This window comes from Rhododendron vialii, chromosome 8a (assembly GCF_030253575.1).
Source record: "Rhododendron vialii isolate Sample 1 chromosome 8a, ASM3025357v1".
NCBI classification, from domain to species: domain Eukaryota; kingdom Viridiplantae; phylum Streptophyta; class Magnoliopsida; order Ericales; family Ericaceae; genus Rhododendron; species Rhododendron vialii.
The window spans coordinates 15012579-15030474 of NC_080564.1; the positions used below are offsets into that span (position 1 = coordinate 15012579).

Consider the following 17896-nt stretch of genomic DNA (forward strand, 5'->3'; position numbering starts at 1 on the left):
AACATGTCCAGATTATTACATTCAAATTCAGTTACATGAATCTTAATGGTCACCCCCTGGATTAGCTAACCAATCATTGTACATTTGGGTTGCCAAGTTATCCCGAAATTGTGTCCATTCGTTTGTAGCATCGACATTTGCAATGTACACTTCATGTGGTACATTATGTAGGTTCGCCTGCTCCCATGTCGTGTATTCAGCCTCAACGGGATCCACCGCCATTGTACGCTTAATGAGATTATGGAGAAGGATACATGCAGTGACGATGCGACATTGAGTTCTAATGGGGTAAAAAGAGTAAGATCTCAAAATCCCCCATCTCATCTTCAGCACATCAAAGCATCTCTCGATAACATTTCGTGCCTTAGAGTGCTTCATGTTGAAGAACTCCTCCCGACTTTGGGGCATGTGTCCTTGCCTCCAAATGTTAATGTGGTATCGTTGACCTCTGTAAGGTGCTAATAATCCCGGTCCATTGGTGTAACCAGCATCGGCGAGGTAGTAACGACCTACAAATAAGATTAGTTGCCCCTACATGAGTATGTTTACAATAATGGTGACGTATGTTCACTAATGGAAAGGTTTTCAAGTCACATACCCTGTGGAATTCTCAACCCATGAGGCCTTAGCAAGGCATTTCGGAGCACTCTTGAGTCGGTGGCGGAGCCTTCCCAACTAGACAACGCGTAAACAAATTGTAGGTTACGACTACAAACTCCTAACACATTTGTCGCGTAGTCACCCTTCCTTGACCTATATCATGCCTTGTGTTTTGTTGGGGGGAGAACAGGTATGAAGGTACCGTCTAAAACCCCTAGACAATTCTACGAGATAGAAGGGTATTTTTATTACAATAGTTAATTCATAATGAATAAGTGCATTACTAAAACTTAAGACATAAGAATTATATACCTCAAACCACTTCCACCTAGCATCCGGCTCATTGGCAGGAATAGGCTGAGGATGATACCACAAGACATTGTAAAGGCGAATCACCGCGATCAAAACTGCGTTGAAATGCCTACTAATTGTTTCCCCCGATCTCCAAAATTGTAAAATGGTACGCCTATTCTTCGTATGGTGTGAGAGGATCCACAAAAAGATCGCCACCTTCTCTACAACGGTAACATTTCTAGATGGCTCTAGCCCATTTTCAATAAGTAATTGGCACAATGTCATGAATGTATGCTTGTTTACCCTCAAATTGTCATGACAAGTTTTGTCATTCCCGCGTACCAACCTATTAAGTGCGTCCAATTGGCTTTGGTAAACATTAGGATTGGCACCAAGATGAGGCTTTTGTCAATGCCTCTCAGCAATTAACTCCGTAATTAACAAGTAAAGTTGAATAACGCTATTGAGTACTCTCATCATACATAACGCTGCTAATAATGCCTTACGGTTTGTCTTCTTCCTTTGTTCACGGTTCGTTAATCTTGCCATCTGTTTTAGGGCAAAAGTTCATTTAGTGCAAGTAATACTTTTGGGCAATTCCAATTTTATTGGGGCAACTCAATGCATTTTAATCATTATACATACAATATTGCAAAATCAATAGATGGCAATCGGTACGATTGACCATGAATCCACCTGAGCAAGGAAATGGAAAAAGAATGAACATATGTATGTGTCTGTGTTAATGTGTTTTTCGGACATACTATTAAGTAGTGTTATTCCTATGAACATCATTTTCACAAATAACCAAAACTGTCATTAGACTCATTACAATTTGCAATTTTTATCTTGACTACTCCCTCTGTCCCACAATATTTGGGTTTTTTTGGATTCTCAACCATTTAAGGAACATCATAATTACAAGCTACAAGTAATTCAATTTCCTAAAATACCCCTGATTTAGAATGTTTTAAAATTTGGCGGAAAGAAATTCAAAAGCAAGCTCTTGAACATCCTGGGAAATCCATATGTACTGTAACTCATTTTGTACCTGCCACGTGTACTTGCAGTTTGAATGCTTTGTTTTAAATGTTGATTGTGTCTTGGAAGGAAATGGCAAAATAGGAAATCAACTCATTAACACCCATTAAAAAGTTAAAATGGACAAATATTTTGGGACAGCAAAAAATGGAATCATAGGCCAATAAAATGGGACGGAGGGAGTACATTGGTACTTTGGGAGTACATTGGTACTTTTTGATATCTAATATTTGCCTTCCTATTAGTAAAAAAGTATAATTTAAAGCCCAAACCAAGTATTACAAACTAATATATATTGACTCGTGCCATGTCCCAACGTGTGTCAAACATGGATACGACGACCTGGCGTGTCCTCAACGTGTCACGTTTGTCGTGTGTCAAACATGGATACGACGACCAATTAGGCATGACGGTGCTTCATAGGTAATTGGCACAAGCTAAATTTTCAACACAATAATGTTCGACTAGAAATTTCTAGTTAGCAAGCTAATGCAAAAATCCTAACACGACACGTGAGCCTCAGTAACCGCCATTGAAATTTCAAGTCAATAGAGGATGCCAATAACATGGAAAGCTGAAAAGAACATGTTTTATACAAAAAGGTTTCTGAAAAAAAAACTGAAGCTCTATGGCTATCTATACCTTAGAGACACCTTAGAGACAGTTAGTTGTTGAACAAAATGAGAACAAAAAACAACTACTTCGAGTTAGGGCAACTCAAATCTACAGACCAATCATACTACAGACCAATCACTTCCAACTTCATATATAGGAAAATTTTCCTTAGAAGCCTTAAACTAGACTGCCTTTTTAGCAAGGATACTGTCAACAAATACTCAAATTCATTGACGGACGTAGAGGAGAAGACTTATGTTATGACAACCGAGGTTCTATCATCCTTCTCTTTCCATAGCAAACCTAGAACACCGTTGTCAATCAACTGACAAATCCAAATGATCCAGTCTATTTTAAAGTGCATCCTCTAGTTCCATTATAATTTGTCTTTTGCTACGATAAATCTTGTTATTAGAAACTTATCCCATTCGACTATTTGATACTAGTACAATGATATATTCCTAGTTAAGTACTGAATCCCACAGAGTACAACTTTCTTTTTAAGCTAATGCCTGAAAAAAAGTTAAGTGTATGATGATATATTCGGCTCGCTACAGCAAAGATATATACCCAGTTTAGCAAATCCCATAAATAGTACAACAATGATATATTCCCAGTTAAGTAATGGACCCCTGATTCTTTATGCGGCTACTGTCTTTGTTATTCGGCCTGCTACAGCCGTTATCTTTAACCGGGCACGCGCTACTGACGTTTAAAACCTTTACCCGGAAGTCGAAAAACTGTGGCTACCAAAAAACTGTTGCGACCAAAAATGGTTTCAACAAAACCACGTGAATATGGTGTGATGCTCATGGTGTGATGCTGAACTGCTTAAAACCAATCAAAAATGGTTTCAACAAAATAACTCCATCACTGGAACTACTTGGCCGTATTAGCCGATCAAAGAAGTGGGGGAAAAAAAAACTACTTGTTCAAGATTTATAGGGCAACTCAGATCTACAAACCGTAAAACAAAATTAGGGCAAAATCACCATATCTGAAGATTCAAGATTTATAGGGCAACTCAAATGCAAGCTATAGAGTACCGTGGGTGGAAAATCACAGCCAACATAAAAAACCCCCAAATTAACCCAATCGAACACAAACAGTCACAACCAAAATGATCGCAAATGGAGTACTGAACTACCATACCTCAACCCGTGTAAGGAGGAAGGAGGGAGAGTTGTAACCGTCGGTCAAGCGGTGGAGTCACCAGAGTTGTTCGGCGACCTCCTCTCTTCTCTCTCTCTTCGTTGGTCTGGGTTTCAGAGAACGATGAAAACAAATGAGATGAGAACAGATAAACCAAAGGGGGATTTGGAGGGGTAAAATCGTCTTAAAACCTCCCGGATTTGCCAATGACGGGGTTAGAGCTCCCCTTCACAAATCCAGTTTTCAGCCGGACATGAAACCTCTACAATATTTATCTCCACCTTCCAAAAATCTGAACCAAACACCGGATTTGGTCGACACCCAGAGTACAAATCAGGGGGGTTCACATATCCCCTTTCATCTCCTCCATCCAAACAGGGCGTAAGCTTTTCTCCTTCTAGGGTTTTCTTCGAGAGGTTGGGATGGCCGCCACTTCTCACCTCCACCTCCCCGCTTCCTCCGGTCTCCCTCTTCTTCACTTCTGCGCCTCGTTGTGCTCCACCTGCGCCTCCCCTCCCCCTCCGCCTCCTACCTTCATCCGCTTGTCCAGCCTTGCTGGGGCCGATCTGGTGAAGATTTGAAGATTGGATGGCTTGGCTTTGCTCATTCAGCGAATAAGCCGACAAATCCAGTGTGGCGACTTCCAGCGACAGCGTCCTCAGCTGGGTTTTTTTTTTTTTTTTCCTTGTCTCTTTTTGGTTTTGTTTGTTTTGGGTTTTGTTGGTATGTTTCTCTCCCTTTAATGGGAGTTCTCCCTCTCCAGTGTGGGGTTTCCAGTGTTGTTTTGATTGTCTTTGTCATAGTTGAGGGTTTGTATTGCTCTATCTGTTTGAAGGTCGGTCATGACCGATTAACTGGCAAAGCCCAGTTGCGAGGCTCTAGCGGGTAATCTTGGGTAATTAGGCCTCTTGTTTGGTTATTTACTCCCCTTGGGACGATATCCAACTTCAATGTATTCGGCTAGTTTCTGATATAATATAACTCCTACCATTTTGGGGAAAAGAAAAGAAAAAAAAAACACACTTACAAGAGCTAGGAGGCATTGGGTTAAATAGCGCATGGTAATTTATCCGTTTTAATGTAGAGGGGTAATGTGGTCATTTTAATGCACTAGGTTAATTTGATCATTTTAATGCATAGAGGTAGGGTAATTTGGCCATTTTAGAAGAAACTATTTGGAAGCTTTTTTTACCCCATTACCCATTATTTATTCTATTCGAAATTTTGTACAAAATATATCCATCCCCTCATGATCGATAAAATATGTACGACATATTTGTTTTGGGAATTGATTTCTACACTCTCTTTTTTTATAACCACACTCCCATTTTTGAATTTTAGTGTTGAAAGTGTATGTATATTTTTTTGCTAAAAGACCAAAAAGGGAGTGTGAATATAAAAAAGGAAGAAGTGTAAAAATCAATTCTCATTTGTTTTAGCTAAAACAAAAAATACACGTACACTGACTCTCTCATTTTTTGTTCATAAGAAATTTCATGTACAATGACGAGCGCACATGTGCTTGTCTATATTTATGCACACTGCTTACATCATAATTGGGGCGACGTTCATCCAACCGCTTCAACAATGATTTTTTTGTTTTAGTTTTTGTAAGCTGAATTTCCGGCGATTATATTGGGGGTGTAAAATTTTAAGGGGCTTCTCTGTCTCATTTAGTGGTTTGTTTTCTCTCTCCCATCCTAAATCTGGGGTAGATTTCACTGCTATTAAGCTAATTATTTTGATATAACATGTTGACATTCTTCCTTTTACATATTCTGAAGAGATTTCCTACTGTATGCCATTTTTTCCCCTGGTAATCTCGTTGTAGTCAAGCATTTGTGGTCAGTGGCTAAAGTTAGTCAATTTCTGTATCTGTTACTCCGTATTATTTTCTGACCGGTATTGGAATTTCAACTCCATTGGCCCCTCTCTCTCTCTCTCTCTCTCTCTCTCTCTCTCTCTCTCTGATTCCAAATTTCTGCTACTATATGTTTTTTGTGGCTTGAAGTTTCTTCTGCTCAACATAATAAATACAAATTACGTACATATCTGAATTGGATAAATTTCTTCAGAAAAAAGATTTGGATAAATTAACATATGCAATTGGTATTTTGAGGAAAAAATTGGAAGAAGATCATCTTATTGTTTGCTATTTTGCCGTGGTCATCATCGCCCTTGTCTGCAAGTTGGTATTGATATTTCTCTTCATAATTCTTCTCTTTCTCATGCTGTGTTAATTGAATGCCATTAGTATGCAATATGATTTTGTGGGTTGTCTCTTTAACCAAACGAAAATAGGTTATAGGGAAATAGGTTATAGGATTAGCTGACAGATAGGAAATATATATGCTCTATTAATTGATCTTCTTTTCTCCAGAGTGCGAGTTTATGTGAGATTTTTTACGCAAGATTTCTTAAATTTCATAAAAGGACGATTGCAAGCATTTGGATTCCTCATTATTAACAAAATACTTTTCCACATTTGATTTGAAGTTGTTAATTGGTACTTGGTAGAATCTTTTAAGTTCAAAATTGTTAGATGTGTTACTTTCCTTGTTTTTCAGTTTGAATTTTTTAATTTATGCTATCAGATTGGTTGACTATTTGTTGTTTTGGGTATAACGTGTCGGCTTGTTGAGTAGGTTAAATTTATTTTATTTTCTTGATAATTTTGAATAAAAAAAAAGAGTTTTGATTTTTCCTTGAATTTTTTTTCTAAAAAATCAATTTTTAATAATTCACAAAAAATTAATGCAAAATTAACAAATGCGAGAAAAAATCGAATAAGACAAAACAAGAAGCCAATTTGATTTATATCTTTTTTTTGAGGAAAAACTCAGCCTGAGTTGATATTTTCTGACGTGCGATTTGTAAGCATACCAACCAAGCAAGCTGGTGTTGCCCGGCCACTTGCCTTGACCTTGGGCTCGGCCTCTGTCCAAACCCAGTGTCATAAGCCCTAGTAGTAGTACTCAATATTTTGAACCAGGCACACGGGGTTTTTTTACTAGACCAAGTTGCACAAGGGCTTTTGCTGCTGTTTTGAAAAACGTTCATGTCAGGTCTCTCTCTCTCTCTCTCTCTCTCTCTCTCTCACGCACACACCTGATCCCACTACAAAGCCACCTTTTGTGAATCCAAAGTTTGCCTGATTCCCTCGTGATTCCGTCCAAGTTTTCTAGTACTATATCTAACCACTATGTTGTATGTAATGGATTTGATCGCGTTTCAGAAAAAAATGAATAGTTTAGGGTTGTGGTATTGTGATATCTTTCTTTCTAGTTTCGTTGTTCAACCTGCAATTCTTCTTGTTATTCAAGCTTCCTTAACATGGACAGGAACAGCGAAAGATGAATTGTGCCCTTGAAAGAACCCATAGCAATACTCTCAAAGTCACAGTCTGGGAAAAAGATTCTGTTTCCCGTAAGTCTTTGGGAGACAACAATTTCAAAGCGTCTTCAAACGTACTATTTTTATTTTATTTTTTTTCGAGTTTTTATCCATTTTGGCAGGGGCAACTATTTTCTGACTTGTTGACAATGGATTTTCATGCTTTGTTGTAGGTCTGTAAATTGTCTTCTCTTGCTTGGCGGAACTCTGATCAGAAGTAAGATAGGTTTATGAATTTATTATTGGTTTAAATGTTATAAAAATCGATAGGCGCTAGTCGTACGGACAAGGGGCATGGGACTAGCCGCCGACTAGTCGTCGACTGCCTAATCTAGGCATTGGACCACCACCGCCTAGCACCTAGGCAGGGACTAGTCGGCTTAGGCGGCCAACTTCTAGAACACTAATCAAACATTAGTCACAGACTTACAGCTGTAAATTACTGTGTTTATCATATAGAAATTTTAAGTTCCTTGACCATGAAGTGACTAATGTTCTGTGCATGATTATTGATGGATGTGGAACCATTAGTTTATATTATGATTTTATGACGGCAATATTTAGCATTTGTATGTCTGGAATTTCAGAAAAAAATATGACCTGTTATTAAAAAAAAAATCAGAAAAGAACACTGGCAAAATTGCTCACTTGTATCAGCTCTCTCCAGGTGGGAAATTCAGAGAGTGAGTATGAGAGTCTTGTTAGCTGAAATTTGGTATAGGATCCCGGTCTATAGGTAGAATCGACAATAACTGTACAATTCCATTTGGATTTTTCATTCGTCATTGCCTGCTATAAGATAACAATCTGATTCATTATTTCTTTACTACTTAGTAGGTGTGCTGTCTTGAAGTTCCTTGTGCTGAAACATAATGGACACTGGAGAATTGCCACACTGCCGTTGCAACACCCTGAGCACACAATCCATCTTGGATCTGGGTCTCAGGTAAAGATGGATGGTCTCCATTTGGTTTCTCCATCACCTGTTAGTTCAGTCAGGGCTGATCAACAAAAGGGAAGGAGAGGGCCCACAAGTGAGAGGGGCTCCTCTATCAAACCATTTACTGCTACAAGATTTGCTGAGTCAAATACTCAGTCTCGAAATAAAGGGTTTCCTAACAAAGTGAGTAGATGCAATATTTTGCCCGCTGATCCTTCTTGCCAGACTTCTTTCAGTAGCAGTGATTCCAGTGTTAGTATTCCAACTGGCTCCAATGCTAGTAATGCTTCTGATACTCATATTGCTATATCTAAAATAGACGAGTCTACAAAACGAAATCCGAAAAAGAAGGCGAGAAAGAAGGCAAATCGAAACAAAAGGCCTGGCTTAACTAACTTGGAATGTGTTCGTGGAAGTTCAACATTTGAAACTGGTTTCACTAAGAATACAGATTATGCGATTGCATCACTTCCATATGCAACGAGATTGGCAGTTTTATCACCTCAGACTAATGGCAGTGGCAGCGATTTGGAAGGAAATAGTAGTGGCAATATCATCTTTTCGGAAAGCCCAAAATTATGTACATCTTACATTGATGAAGGTGATGTGTTGGAAGTTAAGCTTATTGGAGAGCACTGTTCACCAACTGAAAATGGGGTTGTAGCCGATTTTCCAGAGTTTTCTATCATAGGTGGAGTGCAGGATAGAAATTCAAACCCTACCAGTTGTTCAACTGATCCATGTTCCAGTGGTTATTCCCAAACAAATGACTCTTCTATGTTAGATTCTATTTCATTTTGTTCAAATGACAAGAAACATGTGTATGCTAGCTACAAAGTATCTGCCAAAGGAAATGGTCGAACTAATTTTTCCAGACCTTCTGGTTATATAGCCAGAAATGGATTGTATTTTCTTCCAAATGTTTTTAGTGGTGTTGGGGATTCCTATTGTCACATGGAGGGAACAAGCTCTTCTGAACACGGATGTTCCAGAAGTGACGTGGCCCGTAGAGTTGAGCAGATTAAAAATATGCCCAGGAATCCGAGCATCTCATGCTTAAGCAGCTCTGGAAAGTTTACTGGTTGTTCTGGGAAGGAAAATAGTCACCCCGTCTGGCAGAAGGTTCAGAGGAACGACACTCGTGAATGCAGCTCTGGGTTGAGAAATGTAAAATCAGACAACTCAGAGAGTGGTGGTGGGTTGAAAGAGGTTCCATTGCTCAAAAAGAAGTCTAATGGTGCTCAATCTTGTATGCTATCAACACGTGAAGGGAAAAAACACTCAAAACTGAAGTCATCTAGAAAGTCTAGAAGGAAAAGTAATCTTGGGTCAAAAGATGATGTAGACAATTATTCTACAAAGGGATCATATCCTGCCAAGGCAAGCTCAACTGTGTGCAGCAAGATTAGCATACAACAGAGTGAAGTAGTTGATATATCAGCACAATCCGGTGGTAAAAACGTCTTAAATAGCACTATGGGTTCTTGTTCTAAGATTAGTTGCAAAAGAATTGGTTTTCCGACCAATGGAGTTGAGTCTAGTACGTCTGAAGCTGTTTGCAACTTAGAAGATCGCCCCAGTGAGCTGCAGCCGTTTGAACATATCTGTGCTACTCTTTCCATTTTGAATGATCAAACTGCCAAAATAGAAAGTAACTCTCCATCAGGATCTTGTGACTATCCGGACCAAACAGAATTTGTTGAGGGCCGGTCCACAGGATACCTTAATCCTCGTGGAAGTGAAGGTACCAACATAAGCAAAGATGTTTCTCATTTGGAACACAATAAGCAAGAGCATACTTGTGAATCCACTTTGCGAAAATGGAAACCTATTGGAATAAAAGGTTATGTGGTGTCAAGGTCGGACCATTCTAGCAGCTTACCATTGGCCCACTCGCGGGAAATTGGTTCTGATCGTGACCATTCTTCTTCCATAAATGCTAGTCTAATGTGCAGTGGTCAGGGTGCTATAGATCGCATTGGCTTACATTCTGAAGGTGAAGTCCAGATCGAGAAGCATTCAAGTCAGAGAACATGCACATCCAATAAGTCCAGCGTCAATCAAGTTGCTGCGAAGTGCTTTAGTACCAATCCAAGAGACCATAATTGTTCTGCTGTTGAAAATGAGTCGAACAAGATAGCACAAGCGATCGATGATGCCTACAGGGCACAATTAGCCTCTGAAGCTGTTCAAATGGCTACAGGATGTCCTATTGCTGAGTTTGAAAAGCTTCTTTCTTCTGCTTCCCCCGTTATTTCTTTACCCTACAGTATTTCAAGCTGTCAGAATTGCTTGCCTGATGAGATAATAGGTGCGCCTCTGTGCAGACATGAGATGCCCAATGTCACTTTGGGAAGCCTCTGGCAGTGGTATGAGAAACATGGGACTTATGGTTTAGAAGTAAGGGCGAAAGATTATGACAACTCAAAAAGATTAGGAATTGATCGTGTGGCATTCCGTGCGTATTTTGTTCCATTTTTGTCAGCAGTTCAGCTGTTCAGAAACTCTAAGAGTCCTTCAGATAGTAGCAGTACGGCTTCTGGTAAAGAAGCTGTGGAGGAGGCTTGTACCTTTGACAAAAGACCAGGAAACTCCTCCAATGTTAGTTGCCTTCCAATATTCACTGCACTTTTTCCTCAACCTCACATGGACACAAGTTCTCTGTCACCAATGAATAGCTTATGTTGCACGGAAATGTCTTCAGTAGCTGCTGAAGGCAATGAAGCTATACAATCAGATGATTCTACGAGCACCGACGAGTTAGAGCTTCTGTTTGAATATTTTGAAGTGGAACAACCTCAGAAAAGACGAACATTGTTCGAAATGTAAGTGTTGTTTCGCCATAATTACTCAGTTAGTTGGCTCCGTGATTCAATGTTATGCTTGAAAAATAATAAAGTTTCCTGTGATTGGAATCACTGCTATTAAATGTGGAGGGAGTATTCAGCCCCTTTCCGTTGTCAGTTGTCTGGAAAGGAAAGTACCAAGTATCCAGATTCCTCTGTTTTTAATTGTCTAGTTAGCTGAAAACTTGTTAGGTACACGTCTACTCTCTCACAAGAAATTGCAGGAATCTTATTTATCAACTGGTTCCCTGCATAAGAAAACTATGATGTCATAACTTCCTTTATTCTTTTGTCAAATGAACAAATACAAGAAAATCTTTGTCATTTTCCTATACTTTCCATGAATTTACTTTTCCTGAGTAACCTTCCAGCACAAAATTCTTGACACCTGAAGCTTAAGATTCTGTCTAGTTAATGAAGCAGTGACACTTCTCAACCACAGATCTTCTGAAGGAATTCTTCTGCTTTACCTGAACTCACTGTGCTTTATTTGCGCACCCTTGATACTATGCATGTTGCAGATACTTTTGGAAAAGGATCTACGGTTGACCAACATTGCCTCTTAAGATAGTTTTTTTGCTGTGTATTGAGAAGCATTCCAATAGTCATGTCCAATAAGCAATTAAGTATTCATTCTGCATTGGTAACCATGTAATTATTCTACTTTTTTGCATATCATACCTGGGTTGAAGTTCACCAGCAGGACAAATCCAAAAACACAACTTGGCCAAAATTAAACGCACAAAACACAAGGTCACAGTATGTTATTTGCCTCCCACTTGAGTTTCCTAGTTCTACATTTAGAGTATATCATTTTTCACCTTGATTGCTTTTTCATGGTACTTTTTTTCTTTTTGCTGAAAGAGAATGAGTAACCCTTGTCAGCCGTTTATGAAATTGGATACACATGATGCCTCACTTGTTGAAGCAATTTGTTCCAGAGAACTGCAGTTTGTTTGCTTAAAAACCTGCTTTTTGATCCATGCTTCGGATTGATATTTGACCTGACTTGTTTTCAGGATAAAGGAGCTTGTTATAGGTGATGGACCATCTCAATGCAGAGCGTACGGGGATCCAACTAAGTTAGACTCAGTGGCTCTGAATGATCTTCACCATAAATCCTGGTCAGTAACTAATTTTTCCAGGCTCCTAAGTGTTTCTTTAAAATACTAAACTAGTTAAGCAGCCACATAACCTGTTCTAGAACAATTATGAGAATAATTACGCTTTGAAAGTGAGCGAAATTCTAGATGTATCTGCTGAAACCAGGTATTTTCAGGTACTCAGTGGCTTGGTATCCAATTTATAGAATTCCAGATGACAACTTCCGTGCGGCTTTCTTGACTTACCATTCTCTTGGCCATTTTGTTTGTCAAAGTGTTGCATCTGATTCTTTTGGTGTGGGTGCTTGTGTAGTTTCACCAGTAGTGGGCCTTCAAAGTTATAATGCTCAGGTACTCATACTTATTGTACTTGTCATGTTTGACCTTTTGGTGGCCATTATAGGAGCAGTTCTCATTATTGTTGAGATATTCATAAGAAGCTTGATCTGTTCTTTCGAGAATGCTGCTAAATTGTAGTTGATGTAGCCCATAGAATCTTGGTATAGCTATATCAAAGCTTTGCCTTTTGAGATAACGGTCTGTCATGCAGTCATTATTTTTGGTAGGCATTCACATCATAATGCTGTTCCTAAGTGTGCTAGGTATGATCACACCAGATTCGTGGCAGAGTAGGAAAAGTAAGCTCTTGGGAAAGTAAACAAATGGAGAAAAAGTACATGTTGCATGTCGTAGTTCTAGAAGTTTCCCCCTTCGTCGGGGAATCAAGAGGATGATGATTCTAATACGTTGATGTCTGCCCTCATGGTGGATGTTGTCAGAACCAAATTGAAGCATAGATGATGATGCTTCTTTTTTGTGCAAGGATAGATGATGCTTCTGGTTAACTTTTATTGGATTCTGCATCTGACTAATACTTCATGTCCAGTTTAGTCTCTAGATAAGGCTGTTTGTTAAAACTGAAAAATGAAACTGAAAGCTGAAAAATTAAGTACTGAAAGCTGAATGCTAAATTTTTTAAGTTGAAAAGTTTGATAAACATATTAAGCACTGAATTAAAAAAATGATGAATTAATTTTAGTTCTGATTTTCTCTTAATTTACTAATGATCACAAAGTACTTATGGTAATGGTGGAGTGGTGATTGTGGTGGGTTGGTTGTGATGGAGTGAGGGTGGGGATGGAGTGGGAGTGGTGGTGGTGGCGATGGAGTGATGGTGGTGGAGTGATGTCGATGTAATGGTAGTGTTCTAAAAGTTGGCCGCTTGGGCTGATTAGTCAGCGCTTAGGTGCTAAGCGGTGGTCCAATGCCTAGATTAGGCAGCCGACTAGTCGGGAGCCTAGTCCTCGCCTAGGCAGCCCTTTTCCGCCCGACTAGCACCTAGCGATTTTTAGAACATTGTGTAATGGTGGCAATGAGTGGTGGCGGTGAAGTAAAAGTTGTGCAATGGTGATGGTGGTGGCAGCGTGGTGGTGGTGGAGTGGGAGTGGTGGTGGTGGTGGAGGATTGATGGTGATGGTGATGGTGATGGTGATGGTGGTGGAGTGGCGGTGGTGGTGGTGGTGTTGGTGGATTGATGGTGATGGTAGTGGTAGTGGTAGTGGTAGTGGTAGTGGAGTTGTGGTGGTGGGAGTGGTTGTGGTGGTGCCGTGGTGGTATGGTGCTAGTACACAAGAACTTAGCCAGAATTAAGTAGCTCAAAGCTACTTAATTTTTTTCAACTTTTTAGCTTACATTTTACGTGGCATTTAATTTGTTAAGCAATGTAAAATGTGGTTATCAAACTTACTAAATCACTTATTACTTAATTGATTCAATTTTAAGTGCTGAATGTAGGTTATCAAACAACCATAACTGAAGCACTTAATATAAAGTGGGTACATTTTAAGCGTAAATAAATCCTGTGCAGTTTGTATCAGTTCTGTCAACTGATTGCTGCTATTCTGGATTCTGGAATGTGTAATGGGACAGGGAGAATGCTGGTTCCAGCTAAGGCAGTCTGAACTTAGCCAAACAAGAGATATTGCTCAGTCAAATTATTCAGGAATTCTGAAGGAGCGGTTGAGGACGCTTGAGCAGACCGCGTCTCTTATGGCAAGAGCTGTTGTAACCAAGAAGGGCAATCTCACATCTTCGAATAGGCAACCCGATTACGAGTTCTTCCTCTCAAGGCGTCGCTGGTAGCTACTAGCCTAGTTCCAAGTCATCCTTTTTCAGTTATGATGACTAGTTGGTAGTCCTTTTGCTTTCCCTTTCAAGTGTTCAGGTAAACCAACTGCATTCTAACCTGTGACAGGGATTAGAAGGTACTTGTACTCATCTTGTAATTAGGGGCTTCTTCTGTGTACAGTTTTGCTCGTGTTTTTTTTTTTTTTTTGGTACAATGGAAACAACGTTTTGCTCATGTTTACTTGTATAGTTTTGTACTTCTCTGTTTAACTTCATGGAAATATACATGCAGGATTCGAAACGAGGTAATGCTGACATTAGTGTAATAGGTTATTTGGATGTAATTTTGTGCCTTTTGAGTGAGGAATTAAGTTCAGAGTATTCCTCTTTTCTGATGATTAGATGGTGTTTTAGCATATTTTTATCTATGTAACTCATTTCCTTCTTTCTTTTTGTATAATAGAACATTGGAGTTCGTATTTCTTTGTTTTTTCTTGTTATTTCTTGTCTTTTTGAAAATACTCAGCTAACAGATGAGATGTCTAGAAGTTGGTTCCTTTAACACACCCCCTTGATGTTAAAAGTGCTACCTTCCTCCTTATACCCTGCTAATGATTGTAAACCCAGGCCCATTTTCTGATCTCTGTATTGAGATGAAGCGGGATGGATCAACCCGAGCGGCGCACGCATTGCCCCGGCCAAAAGTTGGGACACCAAATGCCACGAGACTATTCACGACTATATTTGATATATTACTAGTTCTAAACTTAGCGAAATTCAGTGATAACTGAGTTAGACAAAAAAAAAATACTCCTAAATGAAGATATACACATATTTAGCTTGATGATCAGAATATGCATGATGGTGGTTCTGCAGCCAATAGACGACTAAACTACGAAGTTTCCTACCGAAAGCAAATGAATAATGGGATTGACACGTTAGGGTCTTAGGTTAGTCCTCTGAGATTTTTTTTTTATTTCTTTGGGGGGTGTTCCTGCCATCTATCTATCTTCTACTACTCCTTCCGTCCCATTTTTATTATCCATTTTTGTTTTTTGTGTCGTTCTTTTAACGCTTATATCTTCCAATATGAATTTCCAAAAATATGCAATATGGATCTTGTTTGATAGTTCTCGATTAGATCTATAATACAAAGTTTTCAAAATTATGAAAAACATTATAGATTGGGAGATAAAAGCATTGAAAGAACGACACAAAAAACGAAAATGGACAATAAAAATGGGACAGAGAGAGTATTTTATAAGGGCGAGCACCACTTTGGTGTAGACTTCTCCTTGAAGCTGGCTCACATTTTCAAAATTGCCCACAATTTACAACTAAGGCATTCATATAATTAGGGCTAGAGATGCAATTGTGTGTGTAAAAGCCTTTCATTTTGCCCAACTCTAAGCACTGGTGGACTTTAGTCCCACCAAAATAATTCCAAATTTGTGGTCTAAAATTGGAGGTAAGTTTGAGGATAACGTACACTTCATACTCCTGTACTTTATAGTATTTAGTGTCTTTTGTTTGTACTTCTAATCAATATATGTTAACTTCCATACCATGTTATAAGTTGATTGTCAATGTTGAGAGAATAAATTATACACGTCGGTGGTGTAAACATTTATTTCCTCCAACTCAATAACCTTGTCTAACATCCCAATTGTCAAAACGTTAATTAAGCATTTTCTGCAATGATTTCTTTAATTGAAAATCAAATTACTTAATTCAAGCGAAAGCACAATTGATGATTACAACCTGATTAACTTACAAAAGATATGTTTTCAAAATATGATTACTAACATTGGAATTGAAATTTCTAATAAAGTTAAAACAGAGCTTCTATTCGACAGATTCCAAACTCTTTTGTGTTATTGTGGTCACCAAGAAACTCAGTATGCAAGACTGAGATGAATTGATCAAGGGTTGGCAATTGTTTAAGTTGTAGCTGTCGGTACTCACCCAGAGCTAAATACCATTGACGGAGACGGCCAAGGAATTTCGCTGTACACTTAGTAATGACATCACTGAGTGTAGCGTTTGGGGAAAGCATAGCAGCTGTGCACCAAGCATGAATCTCATAAAGTTTATCCAACCATTTTGAGGGGGAAATAGTATCAAAAGAGAAACCTTGGGTATGCATATTGGAATGTGAGAAGGAATCAAAGGTAGGAATTTCAGGAGGTGTATCAAACTCAAGCAAGCCTTTGTCAATTCCCTTCCTGAACCATTGGGAAATGAGACAACAAGATTACTCCAGACAAAAGGATTGACGCTGAATGCAACATCTCTTGGTGGTATTTACCAGCACTCTTTGATTGCCTTGAAAAAATTGTGCAATCACCAGAAATTCCTCAGAACTCTTGAAGAACAGGGAAAACTTCTTGGTAAAGCATGTGACCGACCCGACTTATCCATAAAGTGCAAAGACAAGAAGTGCACTTGCCGTCCTTCATACCGGAAGTCCAAACACTTTCAGAAATGGAAGTTTTAATCTCCTGGCAAGTTTTCAAAGTTTCCAAAATCTGGCAAGTTCCCACGCCGGAGAAAATGGAAATTTTTCAAGAAGAAAAAGTTCAGAGGGCAGCGAAAGTCTGATCGCTACTACATATGCGGAAAAAAGGGGCACCATGCAAAACAGTGTCCAAATAAGGCAGCAAGAGACAAAATGGTGAACTCTTTGGCTCTCATTGATGATGATCTTGCAGATGCTGATGTCGAATCTCTGTTTTCCATCGACGATGAAGCAACAGATGAAGCAGTCCTTGCATTTACTTTTGATGATTCAGACGATTCCTCAGAATCAGGTGACTCTTCTGATGATCCTGACTCATTCCCTTATGAAGTCCAAACAATTGGGTTCCCCAACATCATGCTGGCTCAACCTTTAGCCAAGGTCAAAATCTTACTTGGAAAATATGAGAAACCCATACCAGTCATCGCTTTCTTTGATACTGGTGCAGCAACCTCCATTCTCAACCCAGCAATTCTCCCCAGGTCCTACTGGCAGTCTTGTTTCAGACCCTTTACAGCAGCCAATGGAGAAACATTTGTTATCACTCTGATAAGTAAGCCTGTTTCCATTCAACTTTTCCCAGGATACACCATAAAACACCAAGTCTATGGTTCTGATCTCCCAAGGAAAAATTTATTGTTAGGCTTTGATATTCTCCAAAATCTCAGCAAAGTTTCCTGGCTCAAAAAAGGTTTGAAATACAAAAACTACTTGTTATCCTGGACCACCCAACCAAATCTCTTTTCCATAGAAACTTTCTCCACCATTAAAGAAGCCATAATCCAAACTTCCTGTGCTGAATCTCATTCCCAGTTTCTCACCAAATGCTCCAACCCACTTTGGAAAAATCCAGATTTCTTCATTTCTCTTCCCTTTAAGAAAAATGAAGACATTAATCCCACCAAAGCTACCCACCATGGAATGAACCCAGAACATTACCAGCTTGCTCTTCAAGAACTTCAGCAACTTCAATAAGAAGGTTTGATTGAGCCCACAACCTCTCAGTGGGCATGTGAAGCATTTTATGTCAACAAAAGAACAGAGCAGACAAGAGGAAAGCTTCGCCTGGTTATCAACTACCAGCCTCTTAATCATTTTTTGCAAGATAACAAATTCCCTCTTCCTCAGAGAAGTGTTCTTTTTGCAAACTTGCCTAAAGCTCAAATTTTCTCAAAGTTTGACCTAAAAGCAGGTTTTTGGCAACTGGGCATCCATCCAGATGATCGTCCCAAAACTGGTTTCTGCATTCCAGATCACCACTTCCAGT

The 17896-nt window shown here is 39.1% G+C and overlaps 1 protein-coding gene across 1 annotated transcript; it reads left to right on the forward strand.

Annotated features, from left to right (window-relative positions):
- Nucleotides 1-6725: 6725 nt before the first annotated feature.
- Nucleotides 6726-14590, forward strand: LOC131336099 (uncharacterized). Its single transcript, XM_058371761.1, has 7 exons — nt 6726-6767; nt 7044-7169; nt 7269-7312; nt 7930-10860; nt 11901-12005; nt 12161-12335; nt 13914-14590. The coding sequence occupies exons 2-7, from the start codon at nt 7056-7058 to the stop codon at nt 14124-14126; spliced, it is 3582 nt and encodes a 1193-aa protein (XP_058227744.1). The 5' UTR covers nt 6726-6767; nt 7044-7055; the 3' UTR covers nt 14127-14590.
- Nucleotides 14591-17896: the final 3306 nt, after the last annotated feature.

Excerpts from the sequence above, each read along its gene's own strand:
- LOC131336099 (XM_058371761.1), top strand. The coding sequence starts at position 7,056 with ATGAATTGTGCCCTTGAAAGAACCCATAGCAATACTCTCAAAGTCACA. Across the intron at positions 7,313-7,929 it reads TGGCGGAACTCTGATCAGAA|TAGGTGTGCTGTCTTGAAGT; the intron begins GTAAGATAGGTT and ends TTTACTACTTAG. Across the intron at positions 12,006-12,160 it reads GATCTTCACCATAAATCCTG|GTACTCAGTGGCTTGGTATC; the intron begins GTCAGTAACTAA and ends AGGTATTTTCAG.